Raw genomic sequence first — 22256 nt, 5'->3', positions numbered from 1 at the left:
AGTATCAGCTAGCAGGCTTTTTTCTAGCCACAGTAATAGTGCTGAAGAAACTATTGGGAGAGTAACTTCAAGAAGGTAATATTCTGGATCTGCTGCCCTGATGATTGAGGGGGCTGCATCTTGCAATGTTTTTGGTACAGATGTTTTGATATTTTTTTTGAATGTATGCATGCATGCATGCATGCATGCATGCATGCATGTGTGAAAGGCATTTCTGCTAGGATGTTGAAGCTCTGAGTTCATGAAGCATCCCTTTCAATGTTTGGCATAAACCTAATAGCTGGCTGCTCTTCATACCCTGTATCTTTCTAATTTCTCTAATCTAATTTTAAAGCTATCCAAGTTGGTGGCCATCACTATCCTCTTGTACTGAATTCCAAAGTTTATTTCCATGTGATTTGAAGCACATTCCTTTTACTGAATTGAATCATCATTCCATTGAGCTTCATTGGTTGACGCCAGATTTCAGTATTATTACGATGGGGCAGAAGGCAAGAGACAAACAGCCCCTTATTTTAATTTTCCACAACACGGCGGGAATCGGGGCATAACGCTTGCTTTTATTTAAGGAGTTTCGTTTTTAACTTGGTATGCTGTGGTGTAGGCTGGCCCCCTCACTTGCACACTTCTAATCTGGCTGATTGATGAGGTGCCATCAAGTTGGGGTTGACTTTACATAGATTTCTGCATGACAACCTGTTTCTAACCAAGTCATTCAAGTCTTTCAACAGTGCATCCATCACCACTGTCACTGATTGCATCTACAGGGGGTGGACAGAAAAATGGAAACACTTGACTTTTTGGCATCATAATGTTTGAGCATGTTCAAATCAATCAAAACTTGACATATTTTTATGTGTTTGTTTTGTATTAATTCTGTTATTTGATATGTTTTTTTAAGCTACCTTTTTTTTTTACCGGAATTTAAGGAAATTGGTTATAACCTTCTAGAAAGGGCCGACCTCTCAGACTTTCAAAGAGGCCAAATTGTTGGTGCTCAAATGGCAGGCGCTAGTGTAACAGAAAGTGCCCGAATGTTTGGCGTTTCAAGAGGTAATGTCTCACAAGTAATGACTGCTCTTGAAAGAGAAGGGAAAACATCCTCAGCCAAGCACAGGTCTGGTCGAAAGTCGACGTTGTCTGAGAGAGACCGTCGGACTCTAAAGCGAATTGTTAGGGCGGATCGCAAGACCGCAGCTCCTAAAATCACTGCAGAGCTCAATAGACATGTACAGAACCCAGTTTCCACAAAAACTGTTCGAAGGGAGCTTCACAAATCTGGATTCCATGGAAGAGCTGCAAGGTGTTTCAATGTTTTTGTCCATCCCCTGTACCTTGCTGCTGATCATCTCTTCTTCTCTTTTCTTTCCTTTTTGTCAACATTATAACTTTATTTAGAGAATTAAGTGTAAGTATAGAGTATCCAAAGTAAGTTTGTTTGAGCCTGGTCATTTGTACCTCAAACTCTAGATTGATTTTTTTTAATATTCCACATTTGTTTTTATTGAATGTCCGCCATATTCTCAGGAATTTTTTCCAATACCAAAGTTTAATTCTTCTAATTTGCTGCAAAGTAGAAAAAAAAATCCCAAGCAACTTTTTCTACAGAAGCTGAAGGAGACAGTCTTATGATTTAAGATTTGATTTCAAAGTTTTTATAGGTAATGATTCACTCTTTAAAACATGCCCATTTCAAATCCACCTAATGTCAGGCGAGAGAAATACAAAAGCCTATAAACTCATATAAAATAGATTAAGAGATTACATCTGGGTGAACTGAATTTGACTTGGCTTATCAAACTGGAAAGAAAATGTCATTTTCTGTTGTACAATTGAAATTGCACACTGTATTTGTTGCCAGAAAAATCAGTTAAATGATCAGGGCCCTACACTTCCTCACAAGCAGAATAAAACGTTTTGGATAGATATCAGTGACTGACTGGGAAGTCATTTTCTGGGGCATGAGATTGGCTTTGTTTGGGAAGCATCTGAAATTCCTTGATAAATGATAGAGTAACTGCTTCTTGACTGTTGAATTTTATGAAGCTTATTGGCAGGTAGAACCTGTCTCATCTTGAAAAATTTGAGCTAATAATTGGATAGGAAAACATCAGGAAATTTCAAGCCTGTAGGATAGATTGGAACTTAAAAATTTTCCCTGAAAAAGGAATGGCAAACCACTTCAGTTTGGTTGCTAAGTAATTTACATTAGCGTGTCTAATCTTTGGGAATTTAATTCTGCTAAAAAAACCAAACTGAACACTTTCCTGTTTTAAATGCATGGCTCTTATATGCATTTGGAATCTGTCTTATGAACCAAAGCATTTTTTTGACAAGTGATCTTGGAGCACAATGTGTTAGCGAAGGCATTAGAACACTTTAAGTGCTTGGATGCTTGACATAAATGTTGATGAGAGTGCCATCATGTGGTCTTTGATGATACTGCTATTATGATTAACTGATGCTCTGTTGACTACAATAGATTTGATCCTATTTAGAACCAACAGTGAAATATACCTGGCAAAACCCAAAAGTTACTCAATGGTGTTGGAACTGAGCCCAACTGTTCTTCCCCATCCAAACACTAAAAGCCTTTTGGCTCTCAGACAGCACTTTGACCAAATATCCTATTCTGCCCATGGTAAGGTTGTACAGCTGAGTTTCATTAGCTTACTGGTGATACTTGACACTGTGTCCTTCAATAATTTTGTTCAGGGACTTCATGCAGAAACTAAACACTAGGTTGAAAAAAAAATGAAACCTTTCTTCTCCCACTTCTAGCAACTAGAACCAGTCCTGGAGAAAGAGGAGAATCATTGAAAAATGCTGTTCTTCATTCTCAATTCCTCAGATAAAATTTTTAGTATGATTCATCACAGACAACCAAGAGATAAAAGAAGACCCAAAGAATTAAATTCTGCATGAGCATGCACGCACACGGCTCGCACAATTGAAGCTGTGTGCATGCACTCGCCTACGGTGTGTCCAATTGGAGCTGCATGCATGCACGCTCACCAGTTGGGGACCTCTGAACTAGAAAGAGTGGTTAGTTTGAGCTCAGTACCATATCCAAGATGGTAACTCACCAGAAAAGGCTCCAGATTAATCAATCTCCTGAAGAGCAGGGGGCGGCTTTTGCAAACGCAATCTCATTTTCTTTACAAATGTGTCCATAAAGGATCTTGACCGCAGAGGGAATGCATTATGCACAAAAATTGAAAGATATATTAATTTCCACAATGGAAGAATGGTTGGAGAAACTGATGGGATTAGCAGAGATGGCCAAATTAAATGTTTTAATCAAAGAAAAGAATGCGTCTAACTTTATCTGGAAATCGCTTTTGGATTTTTGCTTCTGGATAAAACCTTGACTCTGGGATTTACTGATTAGACAATGGTTTTGGGTTTTGTTAGATTCGCATGGGAATGAAGAGGTGAGACGTGGGAACAGTCCAGCATCTTTATCGTCTATTAGCTGGAACTAATACGGACTGCCAGCAGGCTGCACGGAGGCCGCTTTTAAGGGCTTCCCAGGAGTCTGTTGGCCACTGACAGCAGTTTATTTCTCCCATTGCTAGATTAACCTATCAGCAGCAGCTATGCAAATCTGTACTCCATATGCCAGTACATAACAGGTTTGCTTTTTTGTTATAGAAATGGCAATTATATGCAGAGTAAAAAACTTGAGGCTGTAACTTTATTTTATTCTATTATGTTGAAAAGAGTCGGAGGTTAATGCTTCCCCTTCCCCACCCAACACTTCTCTCTTTCCCCCTTTGCAATTTACCCACTACTCTCATTTTCATTTGTATTTTATATTCTACAAAGTTTAATAAAGTTATATATATATTGTATGTGGCCACACCAGAGGCAAAAAGGAAGCTGTGATGCTCCTTCCATATACCAGGGTGACTCAACAACAACAACAAAATCACACATAATCCTTCCCTGGAACAAGTTACTACAGGAGATGAGCCTGTAGCCTAGACTAGAGGCTAAGGCCACTGCTTTACAAGGCAGAGCCCCAGGTTCAAATCCCAGTAGGGGTGTGGCTACCTGATGAAGGCAAATAAGCCTGAAACAGATCTATAGTAGTCTCTCTTCCTTTTCATTATCAGCAAAAATGTTACACACACACACATACACACACACACTCCTTCTGAAAAGCACTTTAAACCCAAAGCTATTAAAGTTCTTCTCACTGATTTATATCTTGTGTATATTTTTCACTGTTTTCAATTTGCCAGTTACCTGAAGAACTTTAAGCATCCACAGTCACGCCTACATTAACAAAAAGTGGAGCATTTTATAAAATGCTAGCCCCACCTGGATCAATTCTCAAAGCTAGATTTAAACGTTACAATTATTCTTTTCAACAACCCCTGATGGAAAGTTAAAGCTGATTATTTCAAATTATACACCTATGTTTACTAATCTGTTGATTGCTAGTATTGTTCATTTCTTAAAACTCGTGTGATGCTATGGTTTCTAAGTTCCTAAAGAGAAAACTACTGGGTCCTACATGCACAAATATTGTATCCAGTTAGCTTGTATAGATATGTATTTATGGATGTTGGACACCAACATTTTTTAGCCATGAGTTAGAAGACCACTTTGATCCTCCCAAAAGCACTTCTGACTTTCGCTTCTCTTGTTTTCATGCCAGTTACATAGAATAGAATAGAATTTTATTGGCCAAGTGTGATTGGACACACAAGGAATTTGTCTTGGTGCATATGCTCTCAATGTACATAAAATAAAATATACATTTGTCAAGAATCATGTGGTACAACACTTAATGATTGTCATAGGGGTCAAATAAGCAATGAAGAAGCATGTATCCCTCTCACAACTCTTCCCCAATATTGGCATGACAACAAACTCTTGGTCATTCCCAAATAGTTCAGTCAGTGGGGGGACTGGTGCCAGAACTCCTAATTGCATGCAGCTCTGTGGCTCTGGAACAGGAGTTGCAGGATCGAATACAATTAGACTCCCTGCACCTGTGTAGGTAGCAAAATTGCGCACAGGGATGTCCGTGCGGACCCATTTTGGTGAGGTTTTTTGATTCCCCACATGCTGGGTCACCATAATACTCAAACAAGGGAACTTTCCATAGGTACTCTTCAGAACTGACAGCATAAGAACTGACAGCATAGGGTCTGTAAAGAACAGAGCATGGCACTATGTAACTGCATACCTGAGAGAGCTTGAGATATGGCTATAGATATTCTGTATTTTTGTCCTAAATATTGATGTTTGGGAGCCATGCCAGCTTTCTTACTAATTATGCTTGGGTTCATATTCAGCTTTTTCTCAACCTTCGTAGCTATATGTCCTTATCAAACCTCTTGTGCATTGTGATTGGGTTCAAAGAGATTTCTCTTTTTTCTTAGTGCATCAGAACCATGTATGGATACCCCTTTCCTGTGCAGTCACCATCCAGCTAAAACCGCTACTAACTACATCTGAAAAACATTATTCTGCCTTGCTCAAAAGCACAAGAATGCTAACCAAAGTCCACAGCTGGTATGAGAATGATCATCATGTTTTTGTTTTCTATTCTTCCTTCATCTGTTAAAAATGTTCTCCCAAAAGATATCTGCCAGTCCCATATGTTCCCACAGGCAAAGAGAGTGATTGCTACCTTCTTCTACTTCCTCTTTTAAAACAATTCAGCAGCATGATAGGAATGGTCATAAATTAGAGCAAAAATGCTGTTTGGTCACCTTCAAACTCTGGTTCTTGAAGGCCTTGCCCAGAAGTTGATAAAGAGTGGGGAAAGTTTTTGTGTGCTTGTGCACAAATTCTATGAAATGGCTATAGTTCTAGTTCTGCTTCATATACTAACCGGAGAACCATTCCTCCCACTGTAGAGAAGAGGTGAGTTTATTTATTTATTTTATTTGTTTGTTTTGTCAAATACATATTGGTGGTATACAAAGATATAATAATGTTTATATACATGATACTAGTAAAAAAGAAACATTAGGACAGGGGATGGAAGGCACTCTGGTGCACTTATGCTGACCTCTTAGGAATCGGGAGAGGTCAACAGTGGATAGTCTAAGGGTACCTTCCCTTACTTACCTTCCCCACCGGTTCCCATAACGATAGAAGTGCATGTTTTGCATGTGTATGTGTGTGCTTGCTTCACTCGCATGCATGCTTTCCCCAAAAATAATCCTCTGCGCATGCTCAGTACTTAAAACAAACCCCTTCCGTATTACAAATGAGGCAAGGAGCAAGGAAAACAGCTGCAGAGCAGAAATTCAATCTTCTGCCCCTGATCACCTGGGCTTCGGAAGCAGAGGTCAGTATAACCCAGGGGTGGGCGAGCAGGCCCACTTTCATGGATAGAGAACTGGTTCGCTCTTGGCTTGGAGTCAGAGCTACCAGTTCAAAAAAACTGGTCTGAACCAACAGCAACTCACCACAGCTGTAGAGTATAAACTTCCCAGCAATGACCCATCAATACTCAACTCTCCAGCGTCCAGCCAATCGAAGTCACTCAAGACTCAGTTGTGTCGTCAGGCATGGAGATCTCAGAAAACTGCTGAACTATTGATATTGCTCTGGTGTATTTAACACTTGCTCCTCACATAATCTTTTGAATTCTTAGTCTTGAACTTTTTGTATTTTTGAAGGTTTTAATATTAATAACATTCGTATTGATTTGTATATATTGTTTTTAACTTTGTGATGACACCAAGTCACATGATTGTGAGATAAGTGGACATATAAATATAATGAATAAATATATTCATTATAATTATATGGTTCAGTGGAGAGATGCTACCAGTCCGGTCTGGTTCTTTGAACTGGTAGCGACGGTGGCGAGATTCCACCCTGTGAGTGCATGCACAAACTGGCAGTGATGGGATTTAGAACTCATCACTGATATGGTTTACTGGCTTTCTAGAATAACAATGCTTTTGCAAAAATTGAACTATGGAACCACCTTATAGCAACTCAATGATCAAGTTATTCTTTTTCTTTGTCCACTACTTTTGTATCAGTGAAAAAAAATTTCATTGTGAAATGGAATAATTTATTAATTAATTTATATTTGTTCCCTGCCTTTTCTTGAGGAGCACACATTGCTTGTCCCACTCAAGACAAGCAATATGGAATAAAATAAGTTTTCTAGGGATTTCATCTCCAAATATTCCACAATATGTTCTGTGGAGCCACAATGTGTTCTGTGGAGAAAATTTCCTTTAGTACAAAATTTATCACATTTCTTGACCAGCTTTCCAATTCTTGAACATAGCAACAATCACGTGCAGCAATATGAGAGAACAATGTTCTATATCAATTGACTCAAAAGTAATATTTCAACTATTCAATTTGAACATCATAGTTGGGAAATATTATTACCATCCATCTATCTACCTATCATCTATCTATATATCTGTCTGTCTTTCCTTCCTTTCTTTTTCTTCCTTCCCTCCTTCATACTTTCTTTGTCTTCCTTCCCTTCCTTTCTTTTTGTCTTCCTTCCTTCCCTCCATCCTTTCTTTTTGTCTTCCTTCTTTCCTACCATCTTTGTCTATCTTCCTTCCCACCATCTTTCTTTCTCTTCTCTTATTTCTTTCTTCTCTTTCTTTCTCTCCTCTCTTCCATTCCTCCTACCTACTATACCTACTATCTTTCTTTCCTTTCTTTCTTTCTTAAGATATTATTCCTATCTGTATCAAGAAGCAGAAATGTAATTAGTAGTACCATGGGAAAACAGATGTGCTGGACAGCATCACCCTGGGAGAATTTTGACTGTCAATTCCGATTTTGTTTTAAGCCTTTTGATTTGGAATACTAGTGACAATTGAAATGTCAAAAACAGATTATATGCTTGGGGCACAACTCCAAAAATATTTAAAAACAAAAGAACCCGGGAGGGTTTTAAAAAAAGAAGTAAACCAGACCAAAGCTTTCAAATGCTGCTTCTTGAAGATTAAGAAATCAAATTTGATTATCTCTGCAGAGTAGTATTTCTGACATTGACTCTTACAGATTGCTTGGAGGAAAATCGTTTGGGCTCAACATCTGTAGGAAAGATAGTAATCTAGTTTCTATTTTCCCATGATAACAGATATCAAATAAATTATTGATAGTGGATACATGTAAAATTGGCTTCATGAATCTCTTTAAAGATCCAGTAATCTACTTATCGTAATTCTCTTTGGTTTGGGAAAATGGAATATATTGCATTGTGTGGAAATATGGTCTTTTCAACACAATCTCACTTTTATACTGCTCAAAAAAATAAAGGGAACACTCAAATAACACATTCTAGATCTGAATGAATGAAGTAGTGTATTCTCATTGAATACTTTGTTCTGTACAAAGCTGAATGTGCACAACAGCATGTGAAATTGATTGTCAATCAATGTTGCTTCCTAAGTGGACAGTTTGATTTCACAGAAGTTTGATTTACTTGGAGTTATATTGTGTTGTTTAAGTGTTCCCTTTATTTTTTTGAGCAGTTTATTAAATAACATTCTCATTACAGATCAGAAATAGGGTATTCTTCCACTGTAATTTCTTAAATGTTTGGGGGGAAATGTTTAATTTCACTCTACTTCAGGAATTAACTTCCTTGCAGTATCAGCTAAAAGCAATGCGATGGGAGAATTTAGAGAAATAAATAAAACAAGCAGCGATAGAAAGCACTCAGGAGGTAATAGTCTTGAGTTGGAAGGATGCGACAAAATGGACAGTGCAAAATTGATACCGGTACATGGTGGATCATATTCAATTTGAGATTATGGACAAAAGGATGAATTCGGTTAATGAAACTGATTTGCGACAACTGATGGGACGATGGAGCAAGGTAAGACGATATTTGGTTAGTAGAATCCGAGACCAAGCTACAAGGAACAAATTGGAACACTTTATAATATGTAAATAGATATTTTGCTCTTGAGTTAAAATGGTATATATAAGTAACACCTCCAATTTGGTTGTGGGGTGTAAATGTTTGTCTGGTGGTGGGCACCAAACAATGAACACTTGTTATATGTTGTCTGTGTGTTTTATATTCTATATTTTAAAATCAATAAAAATATAATAATTAAAAAAAGGAATTAACTTCCTTCCTTCCCCCCATCTTCCTCCCTACCATCATTCTTTCTCTCCCAAGACAGAGTGGGTATGTTGGTATGTATATAAAAAGGACAAAGGGAGGGAGCTAGCAGCCACAGATTTTGTCAAGTACTGTACAGTACATTTGGTGGTATACAAACATACAATAATATGTATATATATGTCAGGATTAGCAATCCTTGGTGATACAGTGATCCCTCGATTAGCGCGGGGGTTACGTTCCAAGACCTCCCGCGCTAATCGATTTCCGCGTTATAGTGGTGCGGAAGTAAAAACACCATCTGCGCATGCGCGCCCTTTTTTTTTCATGGCCGCACATGCGCAGATGGTGGAGTTTGCGTGTGGGCGGCGGGGAAGACCAAGGGAAGGTTCCTTCGGCCGCCCAACAGCTGATCTGCTCCGCAGCGCGGAAGCAGCGAGGAGCCGAAGATGGGGTTTCCCCGTTGCCCAGGCAAAGGGGAAACCCCATCTTCGGCTCCTCGCTGCTGCCGCGCTGCGGAGCGGATCAGGTGTTGGGCGGCCGAAGGAACCTTCCCTGGCTCTTCCCGCCGCCCAGGCAAAGGCGTATTGCAGCTTGGAGCCTTGCTTCGCCGCCTTCGCTGCAATACGGCAAGCGGCAAGCGATCTTGGGGTTTCCCCTTTGCCTGGGCGGCGCTGGGGCCATGCGGAGCCGCTCATCTAGGGGGGCGTGGACCGGCAAGGTGCCCTCCGCTCTCTCTCTTTCTCTCCCTGTTACCGGTGTGGTATAAGAGAGAGAAAGAGAGAGAAAGGAGGGCGACTTGCCAGTCCATGCCCCCCTGGATGAGCGGCCCCGCATGGCCCCAGCGCCGGACTCCGCCGTTGCCTCCGCCCTTGTTCGGCTCTGCAGCTGAGAGGCCACGTCCACCCCTTCCTCGGTGTCCCCGGCACCCAGCGTCCCCACGCCGCCTCCACCTCCCGGTAATGCGCCCGACCTCTGCCTCTCTCTTTCTCTCTCATATACCACGCCGGCAACAGGGAGAGAAAGAGAGAGAGCGGAGGGCGACTTGCCAGTCCACGCCCCCCTGGATGAACAGCCTCGCATGGCCCCAGCGCCGGGCTCCGCTGTTGCCTCCGCCCCCATTCGGCTCTGCAGCTGAGAGGCAGTAGCTACGTTCACTCCTTTGTCCTCCCCAGCACCTAGTGTCCGGCCCCACGCCACCTCCAGCTCCCGGTAACACACCCGACCTCTACTTGCAGGAACGGGTGGTGGGGCGGCGCAAAGGGGCAAATGTTTCTGTGCAAGGTGGTCGCACAAGCAGCTTAGAAGGAACAATAACGGCGCGGCCACCTCGCCGCTGACACAGCCCTTCCCGGCAGAGCCCTCCCCAACAGCTCCCGCCGCCAGCGCAAAAAAGAAAAGAAAAAAAATCCCCAAAAGAGGCAGGCACAAAGCGGGGGCACAAGGGGAGCTGCCCGGCAGAGGTTGCTTTTTTTCTTCTCGTGGGCAAGTGGAGGGGGGGAGAGAGAAGGGAGGAGGAGAGTGTGAGAGAGGAAGAAAGAGAGAGAGAAATGATAGAAAAAAGGGGAGAAAAAAAGAGAAATGAGAAAATGATTGAAGCAGAGAATGACAGGAAAGAAAGAGAAAGAGACAGAGAAGTGACTCTTGGTGATGACGTATGACGTCATCGGGTGGGAAAAACCGTGGTATAGCAAAAAAACCGTGGAGTATTTTTTAATTAATATTTTTTGAAAAACCGTGTTGTAGCGTTTCGCACTAATCGAGACCGTCCTAATCGAGGGATCACTGTATTTCATTGTATTACCATATAGGGTAAAAGGTAGAATGTAAGCATGTTAATGCTGAGTCATAGGGTGTGAACTACAACCTGATTGGGCCAGAGCATTATGAGATGCAAATCAACTTCACCAATTATGTCTGTCTGCTGTTGTTTGCTGTTGATGGTGGTTGTTAGTTGGCTGGCTGGAGCAGTTTGAGGGTGAGTTAAATATTGAGTAGAGTAGTTGTAGTGATACGAAGAAACCCGGATTGATTTAGTATCTACTTGTAACCTGGATTGGTTGAGTATTTAATTGTAAGTAAGCTGAATACAGCTAATGTAAAGTTCCTGTATAATAGAAGACTGAAGCAGAATATATTTTGCACTGAAGAGTAAACTATTGTTTTCTACAAATGTGTCTTCATTCATTTATCTGGTTCATTAATTGCCACATTATATTCTGGTATCTTATCTAGTCCTCTTGCATTACTCTGCATATAATCGAACACAAGATACTAGTAAGAGAGAAACATTATGACACAGGACGAAAGTCATGTTGGGGCACTTATGCAGATTAAGGAGCTTTGCAAAATGTCATGCCTACACCAATGGTTAGGTGAGGGAGGGGGAAGAGATACTTCCCTCTCTCAGCACTGTTTGGCTTGAAAATATTCAAGAACCAGACCAGAGAGGAGAAGGAAAGAGCCCTGCGAGGAAACGCTGTTAACACTTGCTGCCTGCAAGACACAAACAGAGCCATTGAAAATGTTCACACCTTGGGATGAACGCAATTCAAATTGTTGGTTATGACTTATAAAGCCCTACATGGCATTGGACCAGATTACCTATGGGACCCTCTTCTGCCTCATGCATCCCAGCGGCCAGTCAGGTCCCACAGAGTTGGCCTTCCCATCAACCAGGCAATGCTGTCTGATGGGGCCTAGAGAAAGAGCCTTCTCTGTGGTGGCCCTGGCCCTTTGGAATCAACTCCCCCCCCCCAGATTTGTGTGTATGTGTGTGTATACTGTCGAATCACCCTTCTTTTTCATTATCAGCAAATATATATATATATATATATATATATATATATATATATATATATATATATATATAAGGCCGAAAATAAGGCCGAAATAGATCTATCCTAGTCTCCCTTAATTTTCAAATTCAGCTTAAACATGTGACATATATATATATATATATATATATATATATATATATATATATATATATATAGTACAATTATATATATATATATTGTACAATTATATATATATATATATATATATATTTATGTTTATTATATATATATGTATAAAATGTTTATATACTGTATATATAGTATAATATAAATATAAATGCAGGACTCATTTACACAAGTATAAAGTGTAAAAAGCATGATAGTTAAATAAATTACAAACAGGTGTGTGCACATATGCATACACACACACACATAGAGAGATGCACAATGTACTGTATTAGAGAATTATAGACTTGTAAGGGTCTTGTTCTAGTCTGTGCTGCTTGAAACAGCATTTCGCTTGATTTACGGCATGAAATCAAGTCTCTGCGAGTTGCATTGCCATTAAAAAATCAACATTTCAAACTGTCATCTAAAATGTTGTTGGCAATATGAAGTCCCAAACGTCAGTTAATTAGAATTTGTGCTACGAAATTAAATATCTCTGGAATTCAATAATTATTTGCAGTATGAAACCATAGATAGGTCTGTGAGTCCAAACCACGTACCCTGATGCGAGCAAGCCTCGTTCTAACAGAAAGCCACCTCGCAGCTTTCATACCCCCAAAATCTGCCGCAGTGTTTTTGGTTTTGGTTTTAAAAACTACTTTAAGAACAGACCAATCGTTTGCCGTATAAAATAACAGTTCAGAAAACGATTAAATACAAAGCAGCGTTCCCAAACAGTCGCGCGCCCTCCTTAGCATTTACAATGTGCTTGATCCCGCCCCTCTCCTTTACCGCACCAGCGAAGGTTTTCTCCGGCAGAACTACTGCGGGAGAAGCGCCGCCCCCTTTGGTCTCCCGTTGCTGCGCGCGCAGCCCGAGGCCTCCTTCCTCTTGCCGTTGCTCCTCCTCCTTCTTGTCGTTGCTCCTCCTCCTCCTCCTCCTGGTCTCCCTCCCCCTCCCCCACGCCCCCTCAGTCCTGGTTGTTTGGGGTCACTCCTCCTTGCCGGGTGGCCAAGGGAGGCCGGGCTGTAAGCGCGGACCGGATGTGGCCGGGGAAACCCGGAGGTATGCTTCCCCTCCGGGCGGCCGGGACCCAACATGGCGCTGAGGCCTGACTAGGGGGAAGATGAATAAGGGCTGGCTGGAGCTGGAGAGCGACCCCGGTGAGTGAAGCCGCCCCTGCGAGCTCGGAAGGGAGGGGAAGGAGGAAGAGGAGGAGGAGAAGGGCGCCTGGTCTCCGGAAGGGGGGGAGGGTGACGGTGACGGAGGGGCTTCCCGAGGGAGGGGCGGGCGGAGGGGCACCGACTGACAGGGTGTGGCTGTCCCGTTACTAGCCTCTTCGGGGCCCAGCGATCCCACTTCGGGAAGGAGCCGCTGTGCCAAACGGGGGACCTTCGAATGGATGTCAGGCTTCCTGTGAAGTTGCGATGAGGTTTGCCTACGATTGGGCGGCGGGGGGAAGAGTCAGCCCTCTTGTTATTATTGTTTGGGAATTGTGATTCCTGGCTTGGTGTTGTACTATGCACTTGCTTCCCCAGACGAGAAAACAACATATGCCCGTCATTCACACAAATGGATGAAACCAGCCATTCGGTTGATATTTGTCCCCAAATATCCAGAGGGATTATGGGTCACAATAGTAATAGAAACATAGAAACATAGAAGTCTGACGGCAGAAAAAGACCTCATGGTCCATCTAGTCTGCCCTTATACTATTTTCTGTATTTTATCTTAGGATGGATATATGTTTATCCCAGGCATGTTTAAATTCAGTTACTGTGGATTTATCTAAATAGCATTTAGACTTATATACCACTTCATAGTGCTTTTACAGCCCTCTCTAAGCAGTTTACAGAGTCAGGGTATATTGCCCCCAACAATCTGGGTCCTCATTTGACCCACCTGGGAAGGATGGAAGTCTGAGTCAACCTTGAGCCCGGTGAGATTCGATCTGCCAAACTGCTGGCAGCTGGTGATCAGCAAAAGTAGCTTGCAAGACTGCACTCTAACTACTGCACCACAATGAAGTGGACAGCATGCTTTATTTGAAAGGTGTACCTGTTTGACCCTCCCAACTACATGATCTCCTGTGGGTGCCTTGGTTTAGCGCACCCTCCCCCCCCATCTTTTTTATCCAAATGAAGAAGTGATAAGGATAATCAGAGGCTTAGTGAGGCTTCACTATTCAATAGTGAAAATAATTTCTTAAAACGAATTTAAAAATAAATAATAATACTTTCATAGTAATATTTAGAAAGCGCACAAATGTTTTATATTTGAAAATAGTGATCGGGATTGCTAGTCAAGACTGTTGGAAATAAATACTTTACATAGCTCTATGTAATTGTTAAAAACAATAATAATACCATAATGTAAATATTATACTGCATTAGCAAAACTTAAATTAAATTCTGAGGAATATGGAGGCATAGAAATCAAATATAAATAAATACATACATACATGTATGTTTATTATATTTCTCCATTGTCTTACACGAAACCTCTTGTTTTCTTTTCAACATTAGTAAGAGTCATATAAGGCCCATCATCTGAGCTAAGTAGATTTGGATAATAATTTAGATATGGTACAGTTGAGTGACTTTATTCCTGACCTAGGCTGAATTGGCTCAGAAAGCAAGCTGAGGATTCCCGCCCCCGAGCCAGTCCAATATTGACAATATAGGAATAGACAGCTCTGATGCCTCTAGTCACTCTCAGTTTCTACATCAGATTTGGCCATGATGTTGTGCATTTGAATCATTTTTCAAGCTGTGAATCATTGCTTCACAAAAGACATGACATTAAATATTTTATAAATTATAATTTTTAGAAATTATCTTGCTTTGATATATTTTGGTGTCAGCTAAGACCTAAAACAATAACTCCTAGGCCATAACCATATTTGAGGGATTTGGAAGTACTTATTCTAAATTTTGAAGATCAGAAACTATATGTTGTCCTGGATTTAGAATAGTTTGTTTAATGACTGTTCAAAGTTACAGCGGCACTGAAAAAGAGAGTTGTGAGCAGTTTTCCCAAAACCATTGAAACAGCTCTGTGGTGATGTGATCAGAATTTGAACACTTGGCAACTGTCTTAAATACAGTATGTCACAGTAGTGAGTACACCACTTCACATTTTGTAAATATTTGACTATGTCTTTTCATGGGACAACACTGAAGAAATGACACTTGGCTGTGACATATTGTATTTATGACAGTTGTAGTGTCCATGGTCGTGAAATCATGTTTTGCAATCTTCATATAAGCAAAGTCAATGCGGATCTCAGAATCATTTAACAATCATATTAGGAAGTTAACATCTGCATTGATTCCCTTAGCAACTGGGGCAAGAAAGGTCATACAATGGGGCAAAACTCAATTGTCTCAATTAGCAGCTTTGGGCTTAATTGTCATAAGTCAAGGACTACCTGTATACATGAGAATTAATTTATAAAGAAGCCAGGAACTAGTTAAATTGCCACAGCAGTGGTCCAGATAATCATACTGGCATACTATTTTTTTTTTAAAAAGCACTAATCAGCCGCCGTCTAACATAATAGTTCGCGGAGAGGGGTGGCATACAAATCTAGATAATAAATAAATAAATAAATAATAATAAATAAATAAATTAATAATAATAATAATAATAATAATAATAATTAAATCTTAGAAATGACTTGTTTCCATTCACTTTGAAAATGTCCCTGCATGCTTCTCTGTATAGTCCTATACATAGTATAACAATAAAACTTCAGGTTTGGAAGATATGCATATATTTTATCTGATAAGATTCCTTATACATACTCTAATCAAACTTCCATCCCATCATACTTGCTGGGGATGATATGTTTATCCCAGGCATGTTTAAATTCAGTTACCATGTCTGCTGGAAGTTTGTTCCAAGTATCTTCTACTCTTTCAGTAAAATAATATTTCCTCACGTTGCTTCTGATCTTTCCCCCAACTAACCTCAGATTGTGCCCCCTTGTTCTTATGTTAGAAAGCAGATTATTAGTTTTGAGATAGAGAGTAATTGAATGATTTATGATTGATTCCATGACTTTGCATGGGACGCAGCATAGTGATATTGATTTGTAGTTATCGACAAGAGAGGGGTCTCCTTTTTTGAAGATGGGGATGGCCAGTGCTTTCGACCATAGTTTGGGAAGTGTCCTGGTTCTGAAGGATTTTTTGAAAATTATGCATAGTGGTTCAGCTATAGCAGAAGAGAGCTTTTTTAGGAAGTATGCACAAAGACTGTCAGGCTTGACTGATAGAGAAGGTTTGAGGTCCCGTAATGCTTTTTCAACTCGGTTTTCAGTAAAGTCTATTTGGGTTAGATCATTGAGAGAGTTTGAGGTGCGATTGATGAAATTGGGGGATGAGCCCTTACTGTTTACAAAGACAGATCCAAAGAATGAGTTGAGGAGGTTAGCTTTGGATGAATCATCATGGTATTTTTTGTTGTTGGGTTTTTGTCAGTAATTGAAATATTTCTTGAGTTGTTTTTATCCCAAATAATTATTTATCAAGCTGGCCTTGATAATGCAGTGGAAAATGAATCAGGGCTTATTTAAATGTTTTTGTGAAGATGTTCTGTAGAATTTATAATCTTAATTTTGTCTTGGTGTTTGCAGTAGATTGATTAGAGTAAATTATATGCCCCAAACTATTTTTGTAACTAGTATTTTCCAAATAATGACCTAATAATATCCTCTTCTCTGGTCTCCTCCCCCTCTTTACAGGGCTCTTCACACTCTTAGTGGAAGATTTTGGTGAGTATAATTATATGGTAGTACAGTATATTAATCAGTTCTTGCTGCTGCTGCTGCTTCTTTTTTTCTTTTTTTTTGGTATACTGACTCAAGGTTTATGTTTATATAGGTGTTAAGGGAGTGCAAGTTGAAGAAATTTATGATCTACAGAGCAAATGCCAAGGGTAAGATTTTGTCTGTAAAGATTTTTGACTAGAAAAAAGCAAAATATCCTTCTGAAGTAATGACACAGTCCAAAATGTATGAATTATGATGAAGATGTGACTGGAATGCATTGGAAATTGTTCCATTTCTGTCAAATAAATGTCAGAAATCTTCTGGAAATAGGCTGTAATATGATGTTTTAACAACATAGCAGAACTGATTGCAAAACAGGGACATAATGAAGATGTAATAACTGTTTTAAAACTTTTCTTACAATGGTGGAATGGAGTCACACTTATTTTGTATTTGGATTTCATTTTTAAGATTAAATTGCTTAAATCAATCCTGTTGTCACTTCCGATGTCACACAGGACTAGAAATGTTCCAATATTTTGTGTTTCAGTGTAAGACAGCATTTGAATTATAAATAATTTGACATTGATTCATTTTAAACAGTTTTTATTAAAAGATTTTACAAACATTTTTAAACATTACAAAAACAAAAGAAGTAGGAAAATAAAGAAATTGTGAAAGCGTAAAAGTGAAGTACTGTATAACAAAAAGGAACCAAAAAGAAAGATTTTTAAAGAAACAACCTAACATCTTCTTTGCAGCAGATACAAACATAATTATTATCTTTAACTTTCCCAGTTGCATGTCCTCTGGACAGACCTTTTTATTTTATTTTTTTAATATTCTTTATTGGTTTTTCAGTTTAAACATAACATTTCTATATGGATATACACCTAAGTACATATATTCTTATTTAAATTTTCATCATTTTACACATTGCCTTTATGTGTTCATAAAATCTTACATCCTTGTCTTACATTGTCTATTAAATCTTATTTTTTGGTCCAGTCATTTAGTCCAAACATCGTAGCACTCCAAGCTTTTCTGGACAGACCTTTTTAATGAGTAAATCCCAAAACCATCAATTCCTTTTCATCTACTTTCAGCGAACACTTCATGAAGAGTTTCCAGACTTTTATGAAAATAGTTTTAGTTCCTTTCTTAATCAAAGAAATCTGTGTAACCATTTCTACATCTCACTGATCTTCAAAATTTATTCCTCCATTATTGATGTCTCTATTCTTCTCCATTTTTATGTATCTATAGCCTTGGTAAAGTTACCTATATAAAACTAATTGTCAGTGAGCATTTTCTAGTTAATTATTTGTAAATAAGAAACGTTCCAATGTCATCTGAAAGTTCATTTTTAGAACTGTCTGCATCACTATAGTATACATACATATATGTATTTCTATCCAACATCTGTTCACTTTTTTATAAGTCTATCGAGCATGATAAAATGTTCCAATATCTGTTTTTCACTTTTCCAACATAATTAGAAATCCCTTTATACATCTAATATAATTTATCTGGTGTTACATTCCAACAGTACATCATTTTTAAAAAGCGTTCTTTCAACGTGAAAGACTGTCAATTTCTAAGTTTTGAACGACATTAAGACGAGCCATGGTGAATCAAGCCAAAGCCCATCGAGTCCAGCATTCTGTGTTACACAGTGGCCCACCAATTGTACATAGGGATCTTGAGTAGAAAGAGAAGGCAAAACCCTCCCTTTCCCTTGACCCCAACAAATGGCACCCAAGGGAATCCTGCCTGCTTCAACCAACATAGAGGTGGCACATGGACATTCGTCTCAATAACCACCGATACACTTGGCATCCATGAATCTGTCTAATTCTGCCTTGAAGCTATCAAGGCTGACAGCTGTCACAACCTCTTCTTGAAGTGAATTCCATAAACAACGACCCTCTGGGTGAAGAAATGTTTCCCTTTATTTGTCCTCACTTTCTTACCCATGAGCTTTAGGGAGTGCCCCCTCGTCCTAGTATTGACATTCTCTTCCCTTCATCCATTTGAATATACGTATATGCTATATATGCCCCTGTCCAACTACCTAGTAATTCCATTATCCCAAATAGAGATCATTTAGTGCAAAAACAGTAAAGACCTATCTTTAAAATACTTATAATAGGATACTGATATTCCATCTCGGAGCTCTATCTTTATTCATCACACATCTCTTTATTGTTATTGGTTCATTCATCATTTGTGTCTGTGTATCTGTTATATTGGTAGATTTTGTTTCTTTATTCCTCTGTTCTCAATGAAGTTTCTTCTCTTTTATATATCATTGTACTGATGATATTTTCTCTGAATACTTACATTATCTGTCAACATAGCTTTCTTTGCTACGTTTGCTATTTTTGCCTTCCTTTCTCAGTTAATAAGTCAGCCACTTACCTGATTTATTTGCTAGCTCAAAATCCTCAAAGTTCAATTTTATTTTCATCCCTCTCACCATTATCAAAGAAAGTTAGGGCTGCAGAAATTTAATTTGCTTTAAGGTATTTTTTTCTCCCCAAAAAACTTATTAGTGTATCCTCTTTTGTCTTTATATCCCTTTAAATATTCTGCATCTGTGTTTGACATTCCTTTGATTAAACAATGTCATTTATCAGACCCAGGAAGCACGCCTTCTCTTTCTCAGCCCCTGAGTTTCATGTGGCTTCTCCACTAAGGTATTTTGGAAAGCCTTAAAGATCTAGCTGTCCTCCTAGGTGTTGGGCTAAGGTAGTGGGAGGCCCTGTTGGATATGTCTGTTTGAGTAAGTGTTGGCCAAATTCATCAACAGTCTTTTTCTCTCTCTTTTTTCTGTTTCATTTCATATTTCATCTTTGTTTTATAGTCAATCACCTAAAGTCGGTCTGGAGTTAGGTAGTGCCTAAATTGAATAAAATAAAAACAAACTGAAATGTTTTATATTATAATTCTAAAAATACTTGCCTAACTCTTTGTGCTCAGAGAAGTTGCAGTTCAGTTATCTAAATGCATTAGTTTGCCTAACCGAGAAATTTCTCAGACTAATGTCTGACTAGAGAATTATTGAATATGTTTGTGAATAGAGAATTATCCTTCAAAAGTGATGGATTACATATTGCAAAATTGTTCTTTCTAGACCTGTCTATGGATTTATCTTCCTTTTCAAATGGATTGAAGAACGTCGGTCCCGGCGGAAAGTTTCTACTTTGGTAGATGAGACATCAGTGATTGATGATGACATTGTCAACAACATGTTCTTTGCTCACCAGGTAAACTGATCTGAAGAAAGGAGTATTGCCAGATGGCTTGTTTTATGCTCTTAATGTCCTAATCTCTGAAATGGGCTTTATAACTGGGGGTGGGGTTGAATTTAAAGATGTTATCCATATAATACTTAATAAGAATTCTGTTTTATATATAATATTTTTAATGCTATGTTGGTTTTACTTTTATTACCATATCCACTCAGAGAAAACTTGATAGAATACTATAATAAATTAGTAAATCATTCATTTTGGAGGCTTTGAAGTATTTACTTATTTTGTGGTTTAACAGAATATAGCATTAACTGTTGTTTTTATTTTTGATACTTATTCTACTGCTTCTTGATGGGAGATCCTTGTGAGGTCTAACAGTCAGAATGTATAGACTATTTAAGTCATGACAAAATCACATTGCCCTGACACACAATGGGGGAAGAATGTATATATGGTTTTTATATAGATAGGCTATTTTTCCAGATTGCCATAATTTCATATTTCTTCTAAATGTTCTTTTGCTTTATAGCTGATTCCCAATTCTTGTGCCACGCATGCACTGTTAAGTGTACTCCTGAATTGTAATAGTGTGGATCTGGGGCCAACGCTGAGTCGAATGAAAGAATTTACCAGAGGTTTTAGTCCAGAGGTATGAAGGGAGAACAAGTGTGTATGTACAGTATGTGTGTTTGTTTGTGTGTGTGTGTCTTATTGTAATTCTGGATCATTCAGCACATTGAAAAAGCACCAAATTAGGGAAAGCTGGCTTTAAATAATCCTTTTTGTAGACCTCTCTTTGTCAGTATTGCTCTTGAAAAAGAAGAATTTGGTGCATTAAAGTTCAGTACTCTGAAATGAGGTTGCTAACTTGCATGGAGAAATACAAATAATATTGGAGTAAATGATATTTCAGAGAGTAGGTTCAATTTCTCTAAATAAAAGTGTACTCAAAATTGTTTTAAAAATACCCTTACTTAATCCTGACACAGCAGTCCTCACGGTCACATGATATGACTCAAATTAATTTGAAGGCTTTTGTTTTTTGTCTGTAAAATAGAGTAAGACAATTGGGATAGAGCATCTATTTAAGTCTGCTATAAAGAAAACTATACGTGATCTTACAGAATTTCCCATCATTTTACTTTTTCTTCCAACCTCCCAGAGCAAAGGCTATGCCATTGGAAATGCCCCAGAACTAGCCAAGGCCCATAACAGCCATGCTAGGTAAGTTGGTTGAGGGCAGAATATGTGTTTGCTACAATATAGACTAGACTACATCTACATAGATTTCTTGTGTTTTTGAATCAGACCAGAACCCCGACATTTACCTGAAAAACAGAATGGAATTAGTGCTGTACGGACCATGGAGGCTTTTCATTTTGTCAGTTATGTTCCCATTAAAGGACGACTCTTTGAACTGGATGGCCTAAAAGTTTACCCCATTGATCATGGTAAGGAACCTTGCTGCCTTGGTTTAGCTTACAAGAAGCGGTGCGTCTCATTTTGTTCTGGAATCAAATTGGGTCATCAGTAGTTTGCTGCAAAAAGTATAATAAAGTTTTGCCCAGATTTTAACCATTTGAATTTAAAAAATAGAGTGTGAGGCAGTTGGTTTTAGTCTGAAATAGGTTAATTTGATCCTTAGAAGTATTTTGTAGTTAATTCCAGGGCTGCTTCGAGTTTGCAATACTGTTGAAGTTGCTAAAATTGTCCATTTTGCACTCAAAGTGAGACATTTTGAATTCGAGGTTTGTTTTGAAATATTTTGCGCACAATTGAAATATAGCAATATCCCAATTGATGAACATAATGATTTGAGGAAATAGATATGGAATAGTTTTGAATTGTAATTATTCTATTCTTAGGTAATGTAACATACATTAGGCTTTATTTGCATTAGAGTGAAAAGACAACAATTCTTTTGACGTTTTCTGTAGCATTAGACAGTACAGGGCTGGAATGCAGATTAATCTTTTGTTTTGTAATTTGAATGCATTTATTTGAGTTCTGCTCTGAGAAGCATAAGGTGGATAATAATGTTTTTAAAAAACAATATATAAACAGTTTAATTCTATTAACATCAATAGAATTATTGCTAAAATTATGTAAGAACAGATATATTTGTATTTTTACATACTTTATACAAATGTATTTTGTATAGTTTCCCTTTGGCAACTCATTGTATGAGTTAG

General features: G+C 38.7%; 1 protein-coding gene across 2 annotated transcripts in view; it reads left to right on the top strand.

The window, feature by feature from the left end:
* The first annotated feature begins 12861 nt into the window (after nt 1-12861).
* The window catches only part of BAP1 (BRCA1 associated deubiquitinase 1), a 28593-nt gene continuing 19198 nt past the window's right edge, over nt 12862-22256 (top strand). The window contains exons 1-7 of one of the 2 annotated variants that reach the window (XM_070738683.1): nt 12862-13196; nt 16781-16810; nt 16920-16974; nt 19944-20076; nt 20594-20713; nt 21227-21288; nt 21373-21515. In XM_070738683.1, the coding sequence (XP_070594784.1) occupies nt 13160-13196; nt 16781-16810; nt 16920-16974; nt 19944-20076; nt 20594-20713; nt 21227-21288; nt 21373-21515 (580 nt within the window). In that variant the 5' untranslated portion in view covers nt 12862-13159. The remainder of the gene's footprint in view (nt 13197-16780; nt 16811-16919; nt 16975-19943; nt 20077-20593; nt 20714-21226; nt 21289-21372; nt 21516-22256) is intronic. The other variant, XM_070738684.1, reaches the window with a different exon arrangement.

The sequence above is a fragment of the Erythrolamprus reginae genome, chromosome 2 (genome assembly GCF_031021105.1).
Source record: "Erythrolamprus reginae isolate rEryReg1 chromosome 2, rEryReg1.hap1, whole genome shotgun sequence".
Classification (NCBI taxonomy): Eukaryota; Metazoa; Chordata; class Lepidosauria; order Squamata; family Dipsadidae; genus Erythrolamprus; species Erythrolamprus reginae.
This window is presented reverse-complemented; position numbering and strand designations above follow the sequence as displayed.